Source organism: Arvicanthis niloticus, chromosome X, assembly GCF_011762505.2.
Source record: "Arvicanthis niloticus isolate mArvNil1 chromosome X, mArvNil1.pat.X, whole genome shotgun sequence".
NCBI lineage: Eukaryota > Metazoa > Chordata > Mammalia > Rodentia > Muridae > Arvicanthis > Arvicanthis niloticus.
The window spans coordinates 57,671,454-57,689,274 of NC_047679.1; the positions used below are offsets into that span (position 1 = coordinate 57,671,454).

Below are 17,821 nucleotides of genomic sequence, written 5' to 3' on the forward strand. Positions count from 1 at the left end.
AGACTTCCAGAACCACTTCATTAGAAGTTACTAGAAGTAACAGGCAGAAAATAAGTAAGGATATGGTTGAAGTAAACATTATCAATCAATGATATATAAAATATTAATACTTGATCCAACAATAGCAGAACACACATTCTTCTCAAGTTCACAAAAATCGTTCACCAACATAAAGCACATTCTAGGCCAAAAATAAATCCTAACAAGGTAAAAGAAATACATATCATATAAAGTATGTTCTTAGATAACAACAAAATTAAATTTAGATATCAGTATCAAAATGATAGCTGGCATATTTCAGATTAACCAACACTTCTACTAGCATATAGGTTTAAAAAGTTTCAAGAAAACTTTTAAAAGTATTTTGAATTATACAAAATAAAATTACAGGCTGGAGATAAAGCTTAGTGGGCAGAGTGCTTGTCTAGCATGTATAAAGGTTTGAGCTTCATCCCTAGTATTGAATAAACTGAATGCTAAGGCACACAGCTGTAATCCCAACACTTGGAAAGTAGAAACAGGAAGAGCAGAAGTTGAAGGCCAGCCTTGGCTACATTGAGTATTAGAGACCAACCTGAGCTACATGAAATCGTGTCTCAAAAAATCCCAAAACAATAAAATAGAATTTATACCCTGTTCTGAAAGATATCTGTACTCCCCCTGAACACCTATGCTCCTGTGTCATCCCCTTCCCCACATCCTGAATTTTTGTGTTTATAACCCCTGTGTTAAAAAGTAAAAATTATGATTTGATAATTAAAAAAATAAAAAATGTTCATAAGCAAACATAAAAGTAATAAAAGACAGAAAATGAAAAAAATACCAAATGACAAGCAATACAAGCCCATGGGAAAATTAATCTTGTGGGGAGGGGCTCTTTGAAGGAGGGTCCAGGAAGAGGGAGGGACTCTGTGAGGAAGGAGCCAGGCAACATTTGGGGTGGTAAAAGAAAAAAAGAAAAGAAAAAATAAAACTAATCTTTGTCTTCTAAAAAAAGAATTTATAGTTTATCATTGTGTGTAGGACACAGACAGACAACACAGGGGAATTTATATAATTCAAAGTATATATTATAAAAGATCTAATCTGGATGGTATTCAATTCAAACTGAGAATATGAACCTAACACTAAAAAATAGACTATATGGAGGTTAGAAAAACTAGCATATAATGAAGCCTACATTAGTACAAAGTATTCGTAAGTCAAAATATGAATTAAGTTTTGAAGAAAAGTAATCATGGGATAAAAAGCACAACAATCCATCTTTGCAAATCAACTACAAAACAAATGTACCACAAGTAAGATGGAAAACAATTATCATTTTTAAAAAGATTTGGAACATTAATAACTTTTAGAAACTAGAAAATGCTGTCTAGAACGATCACTGATATACTACTATGTTCTAATGTCTCAAATTACCCCTCATAAAAAGAAAGACTTTTTTTTCAAATAACAGCTCATGCTGACAAGGATATAGAGCAAGGGGAACACCCCTCCGTGGCTGCTGGGAGTACAAACATATACACCCATTATAGAAATCAATATGGTGGTTTCTCAGAAAACTGGGAATCAATCAACCTTAAGATACAGTTGTGCCCTTCCGCCCCTGGCCCAGATACCAGTGGCTGGGGCAGTCTCCCAGCTGATCTGCTCCCCTCTGGAAACTGAGTCCGAAGGCACCCAAGGAAGGTCACAGACACAGAGCTGCAGAGGTACCCAAGAGAGGTCAAGGACCGCAGAGCTGCAGGCATCCTAGAGAAAACACTGCCCACAGAGCTACAGAGCAGGGGACACCATATCCTGAAGGATCATAGAGGAGCAACTACATTCAGAGTAGCAAACCTAGCTGGTCTACTACCGTGGAGACACCATATCCTGAAATATCCTAGAGGAACCACTGTACCCAGAGCAGCTGGAGCAAAGGATCATAGAGTCATCTGGACCCCGAGGAGTTCTGACACAAGCAAGATAACTGGAAAGGCAGACTCTAGTCAGAACCAGTGAGTGGGAGTAGCACTACAGCTAACCAAATGGCAAAAGGCAAGTGTAAGAATGTAAACAATAGAAACCAAAGTTACTTGGCATCACCAGAACCCAGTTCTCCCACCATAGCAAGTCCTGAACACCACATCACACAAGAAAAGCAAGACTCAGAATTAAAATCACTTCTCATGATGATGATAGAGGACTTTAAAAAGGACATAAACAACACTCTCAATGAATTTGAGGAAAATGCAGGTAAACAGGTAGAAGCCCTTAAAGAAATGCAAGAAAACACAACCAAACAGGTGAAGGAATTACACAAAACGGTCCAGGATCTAAAAATTGAAGTAGAAACAATAAAGAAATCTCAAAGGGAGACTACCCTGGAGATAGAAAACCTAGGAAAAAGATCAGGAGTCATAGACACAAGCATCACCAACAGAATACAAGAGATAGAAGAGAGAATCTCATGTGCAGAAGATACCATGGAAAACATAGACACAACGGTCAAAGAAAATGTGAAATGTAAAAAGCTCCTAACACAAAACGTCCAGGAAATCCAGGACACAATGAGAAGACCAAACCTAAGGATAATAGGTATAGATGAATATGAAGATTTCCAACTTAAAGGGCCAGAAAATATCTTCAACAAAATTATAGAAGAAAACTTTCATAACCTAAAGAAAGAGATGTCCTTAAATATACAAGAAGCCTACAGAACCCCAAATAGACTAGACCAAAAAAGAAATACCTCCCGTTACATAATAATCAGAATATCAAATATACAAAACAAAGAGAAGATACTAAAAGCAGTAAGGGAAAAAGGCAAAGTAACCTATAAAGGCAGACCTATAAGAATTACACCAGATTTCTCACCAGAGACTATAAAAGCCAGAAGATCCTGGACTGATATCATACAGGCCCTAAGAGAACACAAATGCCAGGCCAAACTACTATACCCAGCAAAACTCTCAATCAATATTGATAGAGAAACCAAAATATTCCATGACAAAACCAAATTTACACAATATCTTACCACAAATCCAGCACTTCAAAGGATAATTGGTGGAAAACTCCAACACAAGGAGGGAAATTACAACCTAGAAAAAGCAAGAAAGTAATCTTCCAACAACCCTAAAAGAAGGTAGCTATACAAACATAACTCCACTGCCAATAACAAAAATAACAGGAAACAACATTCATTTTTCCTTAATATCTCTTAATATCAATGGACTGAATTCGCCAATAAAAAGACATAGACTATCAGATTGGATACATAAACAGGACCCAACATTTTGCTGCATACAGGAAACACACCTTTGTGAAAAAGACAGACAGTACCTCAGAGTAAAAGGTTGGAAAACAACCTTCCAAGCAAATGGACCCAAGAAACAAGCTGGAGTAGCGATTCTAATATCAAATAAAATTGTTTTTCAACCAAAAGTAATCAAAAAAAGATAAAGAAGAACACTTCATATTCATCAAAGGAAAAATGTACCAAGTGGAACTTGCAATTCTGAACATCCATGCTCCAAATGCAAGGGCACCCACTTCTTAAAAAGAAACTTTACTAAAGCTTAAAGCATACATTGCACCTCACACAATAATAGTGGGAGTTCTCAACACCCCACTCTCAGCTATGGACAGATTGTGGAAATAGAAACTAAACAGAGACACAATGAAACTAACAGAAGTTATGAACCAATTAGACTTAACTGACATCTATAGAACATTTCATCCTAAAACAAAAGAATATACCTTTTTCTCAGCACCTAATGGTACCTTCTCCAAAATAGTTCATATAATTGGTCACAAAACAGGCCTCAACAGATACAAAAAGATTAAAATAATCCCTTGTACCCTAACAGACCACCATGGACTAAGACTCGTCTTTGACATGGCCAAAAACAACAGAAAGCCCACATACACGTGGAAACTGAACAATGCCCTACTCAATGATAACTTGGTCAAGGAAGAAATAAAGAAAGAAATGAAAGACTTTTTAGATTTAAATGAAAATGAGGACACATAATATCAAAATTTGTGGGACTCCATGAAAGCAGTACTAAGAGGAAAAATCATAGCTCTAAGTGCGCACAAAAAGAAAATGGAAAGAGCATACATTAATAACTTGAGAGCACACCTGAAAGCTCTAGAACAAAAAGAAGCTAATATACCCAAGAGGAGTATATGGCAGGAAATAATCAAACTCAGGGCTGAAATCAACCAAGTTGAAACAGAAAGAACTACACAAGATATCAATAAAACCAGGAGCTAGTTCTTTGAGAAAATCAACAAGATAGACAAACCCTTAGCCAGACTAATCAAAGGGCGCAGAGACATTACTCAAATTAATAAAATCAGAACTGAAAAGGGAGACATAACAACAAAAAGAGAGGAAATTAAAAAAAAGTCAGATCCTACTACAAAGGCCTATACTCAACAAAATTGGAAAATCTGGATGAAATGGACAATTTTCTACATAGATACAGGTACCAAAGTTAAACGAGGAGCAGACAAACCATCTAAACAGTCCTATAACCCCTAAAGAAATAGAAGCAGTCATTAAAAATCTCCCCACCAAAAAAAGTCTGGGACCAGATGGTTTTAGTGCAGAATTCTATCAGACCTTCAGGGAAGACCTAATACCAATTCTCTTCAAACTACTCCACAGAATAGAAACAGAAGGAACAATACCCAATTCATTCTATGAAGCTACAATTATGCTCATACCTTAGCCTCACAAAGACGCAACAACGAAAGAGAACTACAGACCAATCTCTCTTATGAATATTGATGCAAAAATACTCAATAAAATTCTTGCAAACTGAATCCAAGAACACATCAAAGCAATCATCCATCATGATCAAGTAGGCTTTATCCCAGGAATGCAGGGATGGTTCAATATTCGGAAATCCATCAATGTAATACACTACATAAATAAACTCAAAGAAAAAACCCACATGATCATCTCACTAGATGCTGAGAAAGCATTTGACAAAATTCAACATTCTTTCATGTTTAAAAGTCTTGGAAAGATTAGGAATTCAAGGTCCATACCTAAACATAGTAAAAGCAATATACAGCAAGCCAGTAGCCAACATCAAACTAAATGGAGAGAAACTTGAAGCAATCCCACTAAGATCAGGGACTAGACAAGGCTGCCCACTCTCTCCCTACCTATTCAATATAGTACTGGAAGTCCTAGCTAGAGCAATTAGACAACAAAAGGAAGTCAAAGGGATACAACTAGGAAAGGAAGAAGTCAAAATTTCACTATTTGCAGATGATATGATAGTATACTTAAGTGACCCTAAAACTTCCACCAGAGAACTCCTAAACCTGATAAACAACTTCAGTAAAGTGGCTGGATATAAAATCAGCTCAAACAAATCAGTAGCCTTCCTATACTCAAAAGATAAACAGGCTGAGAAAGAAATTAGGGAAACGACACCCTTCACAATAGTTACAAATAATATAAAATATCTTGGAGTGAATCTAACTAAGCAAGTGAAAGATCTGTATGACAAGAACTTCAAGTTTCTGAAGAAAGAAATCGAAGAAGATCTCAGAAGATGGAAAGATCTCCCATGCTCCTGGATTGGCAGGATTAATATAGCAAAAATGGCCATCTTGCCAAAAGCAATCTATAGATTCAATGCAATCCCCATCAAATTTCAAATCACTTCTTCATAGAGATAGAAAGAGCAATTTGCAAATTTATTTGGAACAACAAAAAACCCAGGATAGCGAGAACTATTCTCAACAACAAAAGAACTTCTGGGGGAATCACCATCCCTGACCTCAAACTATACTACAGGGCAATAGTAATAAAAACCGCATGGTATTGGTGCAGAGACAGGCAGGAAGATCAATGGAATAGAATTGAAGATCCAGAAATGAGCCCACTCAACTATGGTCACTTGATCTTTGACAAAGGAGCTAAAACCATCCAGTGGAAAAAGAACAGCATTTTCAGCAAATGGTGCTGGTTCAACTGGAGGTCAACATGTAGAAGGATGAAAATCAATCCATTCATTTCTCCTTGTACAAATCTCAAATCCAAGTGGATAAAAGACCTTCATTTAAAACCAGATACACTGAAACTAATAGAAGAGATGGTAGGAAAGACCCTCAAATACCTAGCACAGGGGAAAAGTTCCTGAAAAAAACATCAATGGCTTATGCTCTAAGATCAAGAATTGACAATTGACAAATGGGACTTCATAAAATTGCAAAGCTTCTGTAAGGCAAAGGACATTGTCAATAAGACAAAATGGCAACCAACAGATTGGGAAAAGATCCTAACCAATCCTACATCTGATAGAGGGCTAATATCCAAGATATACAAAGAACTCAAGAAATTATACTCCAGACAACCATATAACCCTATTAAAAAATGGGGTACAGAGCTAAACAAAGAATTCTCAACAGAGGAAACTCGAATGGCTGAGAAACACCTTAAGAAATGCTCAACATCCTTAGTCATCAGGGAAATGCAAATCAAAAGAACCCTGAGATACCACCTCACACCAGTCAGAATGGCTAAGATCAGAAGCATGAGGAGGGGGGATGGAATAGGAGGTTTCTGGGTGGTGGGAGGATGTGGGGTAAGGGCATAAAATCTGAAAGGTAAATATAATACCCAATAAAAAAAGAGAGATGAGAAAAAGGAGAAATAAGAGAGAAAAAAAGAAAAATAGGAGATTTAATAACACCAAGGGAAGGATTTAGAAATTTAGGAGGCAGTTTATGTTAATGGAAACAGTATCACAGAAACTGGAAAATCACACCCTCATAGAAGCACAAGGAGGGGGGATGGGATAAGGGGTTCCTGGGTGGTGGGGGGAATGGGATAAGGGGATAAAATTTGAAATGTAAATATTACAACCAATTTTAAAAAGGGAAAAAAAAGAAAAGTTGTTAGAACCAACATATTTTAAAAAATGTCGGCCCTCTAGGAAAAAAAATTTTTTCTTGATACTAAAGTTGTTCTGAGAATTGTATATTGCAGAATACACAACCTTGGTGTATCTACTCATCAAGCATACTGAGCAGACCTGCCCAAACCTCCGATGTCCTGGAATTCCATTGGGATGCAGTGAAGACACAGTGTCAGAGGCTTATCAATTTACTCTTCCCTCCACCCCCTTCTAATATCTCAACGCCCATAATCAGCTTGAAGAAGTTAAAGAAGAGTCAGCACCCCTATTCCCTGGGCTTGGGGACTAAGGTGGTTAATAGTGGTCTGTCTTTCTAGGGAAAAGTAGTGGTTTTGTTGGAACAGGGAGGATTAGGTAGGACTTACTGCATAGCCATAACCTATTGGTAGAAATCTGTATAATTAATATCAAGATGAAGTTATAATTTCTTAAATGGTACAAAATTTACTTTGATTTCAAATTTAAGGTTTTCATTGGTATGAGCTTCTTATTGATACAAAAGTGAGATGAATATTGATACTCTCATGGGCATTGTGCCTGTATAACACATTTAGGAATACAAGGCTTGGACCCAGTCCTTCTTTAACTTTTTTAATTGATTTGGGACAGTTAGCCTATGAGTTAAGGGACTATAGCAAATTCAGGGCTTTGAGTTTATTGTTAGGGTGTTTTCCATATTTTATTTAGAAATAGCTGAGAGGAGTTAACAGACAACAGTTCAGGTTACCTTACATGGATAGTTGGTTTTCAAAACGTCAGAAGTCCATAGAATTGCCATTACAAATATTTCTATATTAATGTTCATTTTGATTAGAGACCTGTCTGCTCCTGACAGCTTCCTGTCTTGGATTCTAAGAAGAAATTGAGCATCCTTGGAGTTACTCCAGTTGTGTGGTGACAGCCACTAGGCACGAATTGCCTCTTTCCATCTACAGACAAATTACTGTCCAGAAAAGGACACACTTGCAGAATAGTCGACTGATTCTATCTGCCTAGAAAGAGTAATCAGCCCTTAATAATTCTGCATCACTAAGGTCTGTCAGATGATTCTGGGCCAGAAGGCTGAAGATTTGATGCTCCAATGTTTGATAGTATAGGGGCTTTCCAGGTGTTCAGCGGTCTCTATAAATTGACTAAGTTTTAGAAGCTATGCTTAGTGCTTCTCATAATTTCAGTTAACTCAGTCATTCTGGATTTCTGATGGGGTTGAAGACCTATAGTCTCATAGCCAATCCTGGCTACTTACTTTGAGAGAATAGATCTGAGTGGATGGCTTTCAGCTGACATTCTTTCTAAAGCCAAGAAAAAAGCCAGGTTCAAAACTAAGTGTTTTAGTTAGGAGAGATGACAGAGGTTCTGGTTAGTCAACAAAATGATGGACTGGGTATTAGGACTATCTTGTACCTCACTGGTACAATTAGGAATAATTATGCTCTAATTGCATTTTGAGAGAAAAGTTTTATTTTAACAGGAAGGGTGAAGCTAGGTGATGAGAGAAAGAGAGAGAAAGAGAGGGGTGGCATGGAGGCAGACGTTCACGTGTCTCCACCAGTCAAAGATAGTTTATATATCTAGGTTGAGTATTGGGTTACACTTCTGATTGAGCATTATCAAACTTATAAAGCCTTTGATTAACATTTTAAAAAATTGTATAAAAGCAAAAAGGAAAAGGGGGCATGGGATAGGGATTTTCTAGGGAGGGGAAATGGGGAAAAGGGATGGCATCTGAAATGTAAATAAAATATAAAATTAAAATAAAAATAAAGAATTGAAAAAAATAGATTCAGCTGTACCACACCTGGGCATATACCTGAAAGATATTGTACTACTGAACATATACCACAAGGGTACTTGCTCCACTATGTTCTTAGTAGCTTTATTCATAATATCCAGAAACTGGAAACAACCTAGATGTCCTCATTGGAAGAATGGATACAGAAAATGTGGTACATTTACACAGTGGAGTACTAACTACTCAGCTATTAAAAACAATGATGACACCAGGAAATTAGAAGGCAAGTGAATGGAACTAGAAAATATCATCCTGAGTGAGGTAACCCAGACCCAGAAAAATAATGCTGTGTTCACTTATAAGTAGATATGAGCTGTTAAATAAATTATAATCATGCTATAATCCATATACCCAGGGAGGTTAAGTAAAGAGGAGGGCTCTGGGTAGGGGGAGGGGGCAGGCCAGCATTTGCCTGGGAAGGGAAATAGAATAGATTTTAAGGGTGGAGTGGGGGGTGGGTAGAAACAGAAGAGGGGTACCATGTGATGGGATGAAGAGAAAGTGTGGACAGAGACGGCTGGAATTGGGGGATATTTGATGGTATTGAGTAGTAATGGGGACACAGAGGCTGAACTGGCCGTCTCTAGTAGCCAGACAAGGCTTCCAATGGTGGGACTAAGTTACATTCAGTTGAGTTTTTGGCCAAGGGGGTCCTATGAAGACCTCTAAACACCCTAGGATGATGGTAGGCCAAAGGTTGCTTTCTAAAATTTGACAGCAGGGGCCCAATTGTCAAGGACAATTTCCACTCAGGTCATTGAAAATACTTGTAAATAAGTGACTTTTCCAATCAGCAACAGAGAGGCTTCCTCCAGCAGCATATGGGAATGGGTGCAAAGACAGTCAGACATTATGCATGTGCATGCGCACACACACACACACACACACACACACACACAGAGAGAGAGAGAGAGAGAGAGAGAGAGAGAGAGAGAGAGAGAGAGAGAGAGAGAGAGAGAGAGAGAGAGAGTTAGAGTTGGAGGTCTCTATTGGGTCCGTCCCCTGGAGCTCAGAGACCCTTGTCAAAAAGAGGGAAGAAACACTGTAGGAGTTGGAGGGGATGAAGGACACAAGAACACAGCCCACAAAATCACTGAAGAAGGGCTCACAGAGACTGAAGAGACAATCAGGGAGCTAGGTCTGAGCTAGGTCCTCTGCATGGATGTTATAGTTATGTAGCTTGGTGTTCTTGTGGGACTCCTTACAGTGGAAGCATGTATCTGACTCTTTTGGCTTCTCTTGGGATTTTTCCTCCTATTGTGTTGCCTTGTCCAGCCTGAATAGAAAGACTTTTGCCTTGTTTTATTGTATCTTGTTTGGTGGTTGTTTCTTGGAGGTCTGTTCTTTTCTGAACAGAAATGAAGTGGAGTGAATCTGGGAGGGTAAGTGGGGAGGAGCTGGGAGGAGTGGAGATAGGGGAAACTGTGGTTGGGATATATTGTATGAAAAAAGAATCTATTTTCAGTCTTAAAAAAGTATTTTCTATATGCTACTTTCTATAGGCACTCATAATGTCCATTTACCTCTTCCTTTTCCAGATCTAAGAGAAAGCAAATATAGTTTTAAAAGCATTTCTCTATACATTTTAGTTGCCTTCTAATTAGCTTGCAAGAATTTGGAACAGCAATTTTCATTCTATGAGTTTTATTTGTTGGCTAAAGAATCAAATATTAGGGTTCTAAAAATATTTTAATCATCAACGATGTTAGCTTAGCTAGATTTCACACCTTGATATTGACCTGTCACCAAGCAACAGAAATCTGTATTTCTGAAGGACTGGGATTCACTCTAAAAATAAATCCTAATGTAAATGTCATTACTGAAGGCTCCTCCCTTTAGCTAGACTAATTAGTCATGTTCTAACCTGCCCTCTTCAATTCACAAGAAAGTCCAGAAAACCATCTGCCTTTTACTTGTTAACAAGGTATATACATTTAGCTAATAAAGAAATAAAGATCAATTCACTATTTCTCCCTTAAATAGTAGCTCAGAGTCATCTTTCTCTTTAATAATGTGTATGTAAAGATAATTCACCAGCCAACAATGTGGAAAAGTGTACATGAATGTTAAAAATTTCAACATTAGCTACAAACTTAATTTCTAATAATGTTCTCTATTCAGCTTAAACAAATACAGTGACGTATAGACTGTTGCTCAATCACTTGATTGATACTCTCCTCAGGAATGGGACAAGTGCAGTGGGAAGGTCCTCAACAGAACCCTCAGGCGAGAAAAATATGAAAATGAAGAGTCTGGCTATGGCTTTACTCTTTCTTTCTGCTTACTTCTGTATGGAACAAAGGTTCTGTCCTCAATTGCCCTGTTCATGTCTTTGGCAATCTCCTTAATTTGTAATCTTTCAACTATCATCTCTTTGTTTCTCCAACCTTGGTCTGTCTCCTGGGCTCGCTCTGCAGTTGTATTCCTGAATGCACTGCTCTCTATCTAGACGTGCTAGCATCTCAGCACGTCCAAAAGTGCTATCTCCATTCTACAAACACAATTTGACTTACTACCTACTTGTGTTGAAATCATTAGTGCATTCCTGGCATCACCTTTGATTTTTGTTCCCTGTCACCAACCTGTTGCTATGTCTTAATACTGCCTCACAACATTTCTGATATTTTTTCCTCTCATAATCATTTTTCTACCATGACTTCAGTACAGTCTACTGTTACTTCTTGCCTAGACTATCACTGGTTTCATGACTAGTTGAAACTATTTGCCATATGAAAGCATGGAATGGATGGATGGCATCCCTAGAGTAGATCTGGTACAACTTTAATCCTCTTCTACAACAGAGCCAGATTAACTTATTAAAGCATACTTCTAAACATATTAGTATGTTTACTCAATATTAAAGCTCTTATTTTTCACATTATGAATCTTACATTATGGTGAAGGTATTTTATATTAGGAACATATTCTCTCTAGATTTACTACTACTGTTTCAATGGAGCCAAGATGGATTATGCACTTCTTACACATACTATATGTTCTCACTAGGCCACTGTCCAAATTATCTCTACTTCTCTAACAATCTGACTTATACAGGACTTTAGTCATTCCCTTTGCAAAATCTTTCCTCATTCTTCACCATGGTGATTGTTACTATCTTTCCTCTAAAACCCCACAACAGTAGAATAGTACTTCTTTAAATCATTAGTGTCCCATGCTGTCTCTCAGTAATAAAAGAAAATTGCTTTGCCCTTGTATGATTTGAGAGAAGAAATTTGTCTTATCTACATACATCACTTACATTTGAGTATCTATACTCTGGTTTCTCTTCAGATTGTATGAATCTTTTAGCTTTTTCATTTGGATACTACATAGTGAATATCAAAACAGGATTTTGTATACATTCTCAAGATATTTCAGGGCAGGGGAAAGAATGAGCAAATAATAGGACACATGAATTTAAAACTGAGGGGTGTCTTTAAAATATCCCGTGGGTTCCTACACTTAAAACACTGAGAGCACTGAGGTTTTGTGGCTCTTATGACCACAGATGTGCTTTGTCTTTTCCTTTTCAATTTATCAGAAATAAGCTCCACCAAGGCTCTAAGGAACTTCTTTTATAGAATTCAATATGCTTTCTTACAGACAACGTTTTTGCAGCTTATATACTTATTTTAAGAATGAATTCCATTAACTTATGACTCAGATTTTTGATTCAGAAATCATCTTGTATCATACAATTTCTACTCAATGAATAAAATAATTATATAAAGAAATGAAAGTCCTCAAAGTTGACCATGTTCCACTGACAGTAACTTGCTTAGACTAACCCAGAGTTTATCACTAGAAAAAGTTATAGTATCTTTTAACAAAACAGTCTTACCTTTGCACCACCCAAAAATCCCAGGGAGATGGCAACTCTGGCTCGTAGATCTGGCCTGTCTTTGGGCCACACATAAGAAAGCATGGCTTTAATAATTTTTCTAGTATCAACATCCTTTAACTGTTGAAAGAGAGAAAACAAAGCAGTAAATAATGCCACTTCAAGTATAAACAATTTTCCCTATATTATAATGAAATTATTATAGTATATTCATTCATTCATTCATTCATTCATAAATCTCTCTCTCTCTCTCTCTCTCTCTCTCTCTCTCTCTCTCTCTCTCTGTGTGTGTGTGTGTGTGTGTGTGTGTGTGTGTGTATGTGTGTGCAAGGCAAAGCATGCATGTGGATGTCAAAAAATGGAATTTTTTAAGAATCAGTTCTTCACTTCTACCAAGAAGGTTCCTGGGAAGGAACTCAGGTTCTCAGGTTTGGCAGCAAACACCTTTATCTGCTGAGCAATTTTACTAGCTATAACCAAAATTTAGTAATGTAGAATTGTATAAAAATCTAGGAAATGCAGAAAAACATTGCAGATATCCACTTCTGAAAACTTCTGCTAAAAATAATCTGACTACTGTGTTCTAAATTGAATTGATTTTACCTGAAAGATCTCTTGAATCTGTCAAATTCTTTCCATTTCCAATCACTAGTATAATTCAAGTAATCATTAATTCTTACCAAATAAACCCCCAAATCACTGTAATAGCCTCCTAACTTATCTCCCTGTATTCACTCTATTCCATATCTAGTAAGTTTACCCTATAATCAAAGGTACCTTTTCTGTCTTCGTGATTCCTTTCTTTAAAAGGATCTATTTCAGTCAGCAACTATATAAATAGGGCCAGCTAGCATCAGGTAAGGACACCTGCTACCAAGGTTAATGAAGTAGGTTTTATCCCTGAGATCTACATAGTTAAAAGAGAACTATCAACCTCTAATCTTTCCCAGAGGCACCATGGCATGCACCACCCCCAAATAAAAAAATAAGCAAACAAGTAATTTTTTTAAAAACTCAGTGTGTGTGTGTAGCAGTACAATTATTTGACATCTGCTTCTACTAGAACACAAATTCCATTTGAACATTAACTCTATTTTGTATTCATAGTTACAACTCAATACCAAATGGAATGGCTGACAGCATATATTTAGTCAATACTGAATGAAGAACACATATTCAAACATATACTTTGTTTATATATAAGTTAGAAGGGGGACTATGTGCTAAAAGGAAAGGGTCTACAAGAAGAGAAGACAATGACATAAGGCAGTATTGCCATTGGTGAAAATGAAAATATCACATTTTTTATATGAATAATTGAAATTTAAATATGTTGTGTAAGTGGTCTGTACATGTGAAAGCAGGTGAAAGGAAAGGGACTAGTAAGCCAGAGAAGAGGAGTTGATATAGAGTAAGTACAAGCCGTGCACAGTAAGATATGTGTTTGAAAATCTCATAATGAACCTCACATGATGAATAAAAATAAAATTTTAATAAAGAAAACTTTACACCAGAGTTAACTAAAATTTTAAAAATACTAAATAAGGAAACAAAAATTTGTCTATAATAATGTTTATGCCTGGGTTGTATTAATAGAAACAAAATTTTAAAAAATACTCTAAACGCATTAACAAAAGAGCTCAAGTGAAGAGAATAACTAATAAATGTTTATATTCTTTTACAAGTTTGTATTTCCTGTAATTCGTATTACATACAAATTCAAATTGATTTCTAAAAAGAAAAAAGTTATACAACTTAATGTGATTTTGTATAGCTTTGAATAGGCAGAAGCTAACATACAACAAACCCAGGACAGTATATCATAAAACATAGGGGACTTTTATATCATGATCACCCTCATAAAGTTCTGAAAACTCCTTTGCTTGTATTTTAGACAGTTTATTGTACAAAGAGGAAGAGAAATAAAACTGTTCATATTATACAAAACAGAAAGACTGTCATCCTGAGCTGTTTCAAATCCTTAAGATGGCACAAGTATAGTTCCTGTGTTTTATTTTACACATACACACATACTCATGAGTTAGTAAGGCATTTTAAAAAGGAATAAGGCAATAATTTTAAAATCCACTTTTTCCAATTGAACAATCATAAAATAAATATAATTTAATGCATTATAACATAAACGGGGGCATTTCAACCATTTTCCCATTTTACAAGTTTTGTCTGCCTAATTTTTCTTGATGGAGTAATGGAAAAAGGGTCCTGTTTCCACATATCTTTAGGAACATTCCCTCCTGTCAAAACCTTCTACAACACACCCCAGAAATTTTTCAATAAGGACACAGAGAAGTTACAGCTAAGAGCAAGAAAATTATTCTAGTTGGCTTAATAGTGCATAAAATGTCACCACTTCATTTAACAAAATGGGTTCTGAAGTTGTGTAATCATGCATTATGAGTCCATTAAGCTGTAAAGGACATGACTTCAGTTAGAGTTTTGATAAACTATAAAGTTTGAAAAATGATTTTTTTTAAAAGTAGAGGCTAAGTCAAAGAAGTGTTTTAGGGCCTGAGATAGTTTTAAAGAATTTTAAACCAACTTATTCCTACTGCACCAGAAAAAATAAAATTGGGACCATCATGTAGACCCTGAAAGGTAATACATCATCTTCCAAAAATACCAGTTATTTCATGCTAGACAGCCAGTAGTAATCCTGACAAACAAACGCATTTTATCTACAGCTAGAAAGAAACCAGCCAGTAGCTTAAAACTAATTTATCACCTTTAAATCAACTATGCATCATCACTTCAACTCAGTTGAATATAGTTGTATATATAAATAATGCTGAAAGAAATATACATACCCACTTTAAGATAACATTCTTAAAGAAATGGAATTATCAAGATGATGACAATAATTGTTTTTTTTTTTTTTTTTTTTTTTTTAATGTGAGATGGTGCTTGCAACCAAGTCTGATACCTGGGTTCAATCCCAGAAACCCACAAGGTGAAAGAGAACTGACATCAGCAACAAGTGGTCCTCTGACTTTCACAAATATCATGGAACACAGATAAACACATATAGACAGGCAGACATATACACATAAACACAATAACAAAAGGATTTTTTTAAAGATGAAAATATACTTTCTATACTTGCATATAAAATATAGAAAAACTATCAAGCAATAATTAAAGAAAATGAAAGGGTAGAAGTTGCTGAAGTAACTGATGATATTCTAGCAGCTTTTCTTGAAGTGACTGATATTCTAATACCTTTTCTTTTAGTATCCCTTACATATAAGCAAGAACTATAAAATTCATTTTCAAAAATAATTTTCACAATAGAATTTAAAAGCAGTATTTTGAAACATAATATTGGAGGCAGAGGCAGGAGAATCATAGGAAACCAGCCTAGACTCCCTAGTAAGATTCTAAATAAAAAATAAAAAACCAAAACAAAATGTACTGATGACTCTAACATGACAGCAAAAGCTCTCTAAGGTTGAGTGCTATAGAGATATATTTTAAAAGACTACAAAAGTTGGAGTGGCTCTTCTTTCCTCCACCACTACAAGAATGTATACACTGTAGCTCTCCTGCTATAGCTAAATAGCCTTACATTTAAAACCTGGCCATGATACTCAGGCCTCATTACACTGCAAAACTAGTAGTGAGTATGAGTCTTAACAGGCACTTAGAAGCTGCTTTTGCTTACAAAACAAAACACCCACCAAAGCTTTGATTCTTTTGGGACCCAGAGTGAGTGAAACCAGGATGAAAGTTTGGTAATTCTACATTCACTTTATGTCTCCTTTACTTTGGCTGATGCCTCAGACTTTTTGTTTGACTCTACATAGACATATAGAATGTAAATGTAGCTCAACTCATCTTCAAAATTGTTTTTTTTTTTTTTTTTTTTTTTGAAAAACGAGTTTACAAGAAAATATTTGGAAATCTCAGTGAGTTAACAAAGGGATGAAAATTATCAAAAACAAGTTGGCCCAAAGGGGAGAAAAATAGATACAGTTATTAGAAACACAAACTTACTGCATTTAATACTCTTTCTTTGTTTTGTGTATTTGGTGTTTTGATTATTATGTGACGGGAGGTATTTCTTTTCTGGTCTAGTCTACTTGGTGTTCTATAGGTTTCTTGTATGTTCATTGGCATCTCTTTCTTTAGGTTAGGAAAGTTTTCTTCTATAATTTTGTTGAAGATATTTATTGGCCCTTTAAGTTGAGAATCTTCACTCTCATCTATATCTGTTTCTAAGGGTTTATCAGGATGACCAAAGTATCTGAGCCTACTTCCCTATCCTAGCCCAAGGTCATTTTCATGTCTGAAGCCTACTTCCTTGTTCTAGCCTAAAATTTAGAATCCCATCTGAAATCACTTCTTTGTTCTGGCCTAATATTTAGATTTCTGCCTGAAATTACTTCTTTGTTGTAGCCTACGATTTAGACTCCTACCTAAAATTACTTCTTTGTTCTAGTCTAATATCAGATTCCTGCTTGAAGCCTACTTCCTTGTCTTTGGCCAATGTCATATTCCTGTCAAGCAGCCTATTTCCTTGTCCTTGGCCCATGTCAGTTTCTTCCGATCTGGCACGAGCACTGAGCAGATCCTGGGCAGCAGCTCTGCCCCCAATCTCACAGAATCCAGAGGAAGCGGGGCTCCCAGGAGCTCTAACCCAGGCAGTATCTTAGGTAAGGAGAAAGCAACACCTGCCCCAAATGGAGTAGCTGGGACCCACTAGGACCCACAAATTCACTGCTGGCCTGGAGCACTGGTTCCTTCCTGTCTGTGCCTGAGCACTGAGCAGATCTTGGGCTCCAACTCTAACCCCAGTAGTTACACCCACCCCACAAAGTTCTGATACAACCAAGATAATAGGAAAGACAGGCTCCAGTCAGAGACAGGGGAGGTACCACTAAGGAGATCCAGATGGTCAAAGGCAAGCACAAGAACATAAGCATCAGCAACCCAGGGTACTTGGCATCATTAGAACCTAGTTCTCCCACACAAGAAAGTCCTGAATTCCCCCTATCAACTAGGAAAGCAAGATTCAGATTTAAGATCACTTCTAATGATGATGATAGAGGACTTTAAGAAGGACATAAATAACACTCTCAAAGAACTTGAGGAGAACACAGGTAAACAGGTAAAAGCCGCCCTTAAAGAGGAAACACAAAAATCCCTTAAAGAATTACAAGGGAACAAAACTATCCAGAACATAAAAATGGAAGTATAAACAATCAAGAAATCACAAAGGGAGACTACCTTGGAGATAGAAAACCT

General features: G+C 36.5%; 1 protein-coding gene across 1 annotated transcript in view; it reads right to left on the minus strand.

Moving 5' to 3' along the window:
* Abcb7 (ATP binding cassette subfamily B member 7) overlaps positions 1-17,821 on the minus strand; it is a 141,228-nt gene that overhangs the window by 34,602 nt on the left and 88,805 nt on the right. Inside the window, exon 4 of the mRNA XM_034485184.2 lies at positions 12,560-12,679. Coding sequence (XP_034341075.1) covers positions 12,560-12,679 — 120 coding nt within the window. The remainder of the gene's footprint in view (positions 1-12,559; positions 12,680-17,821) is intronic.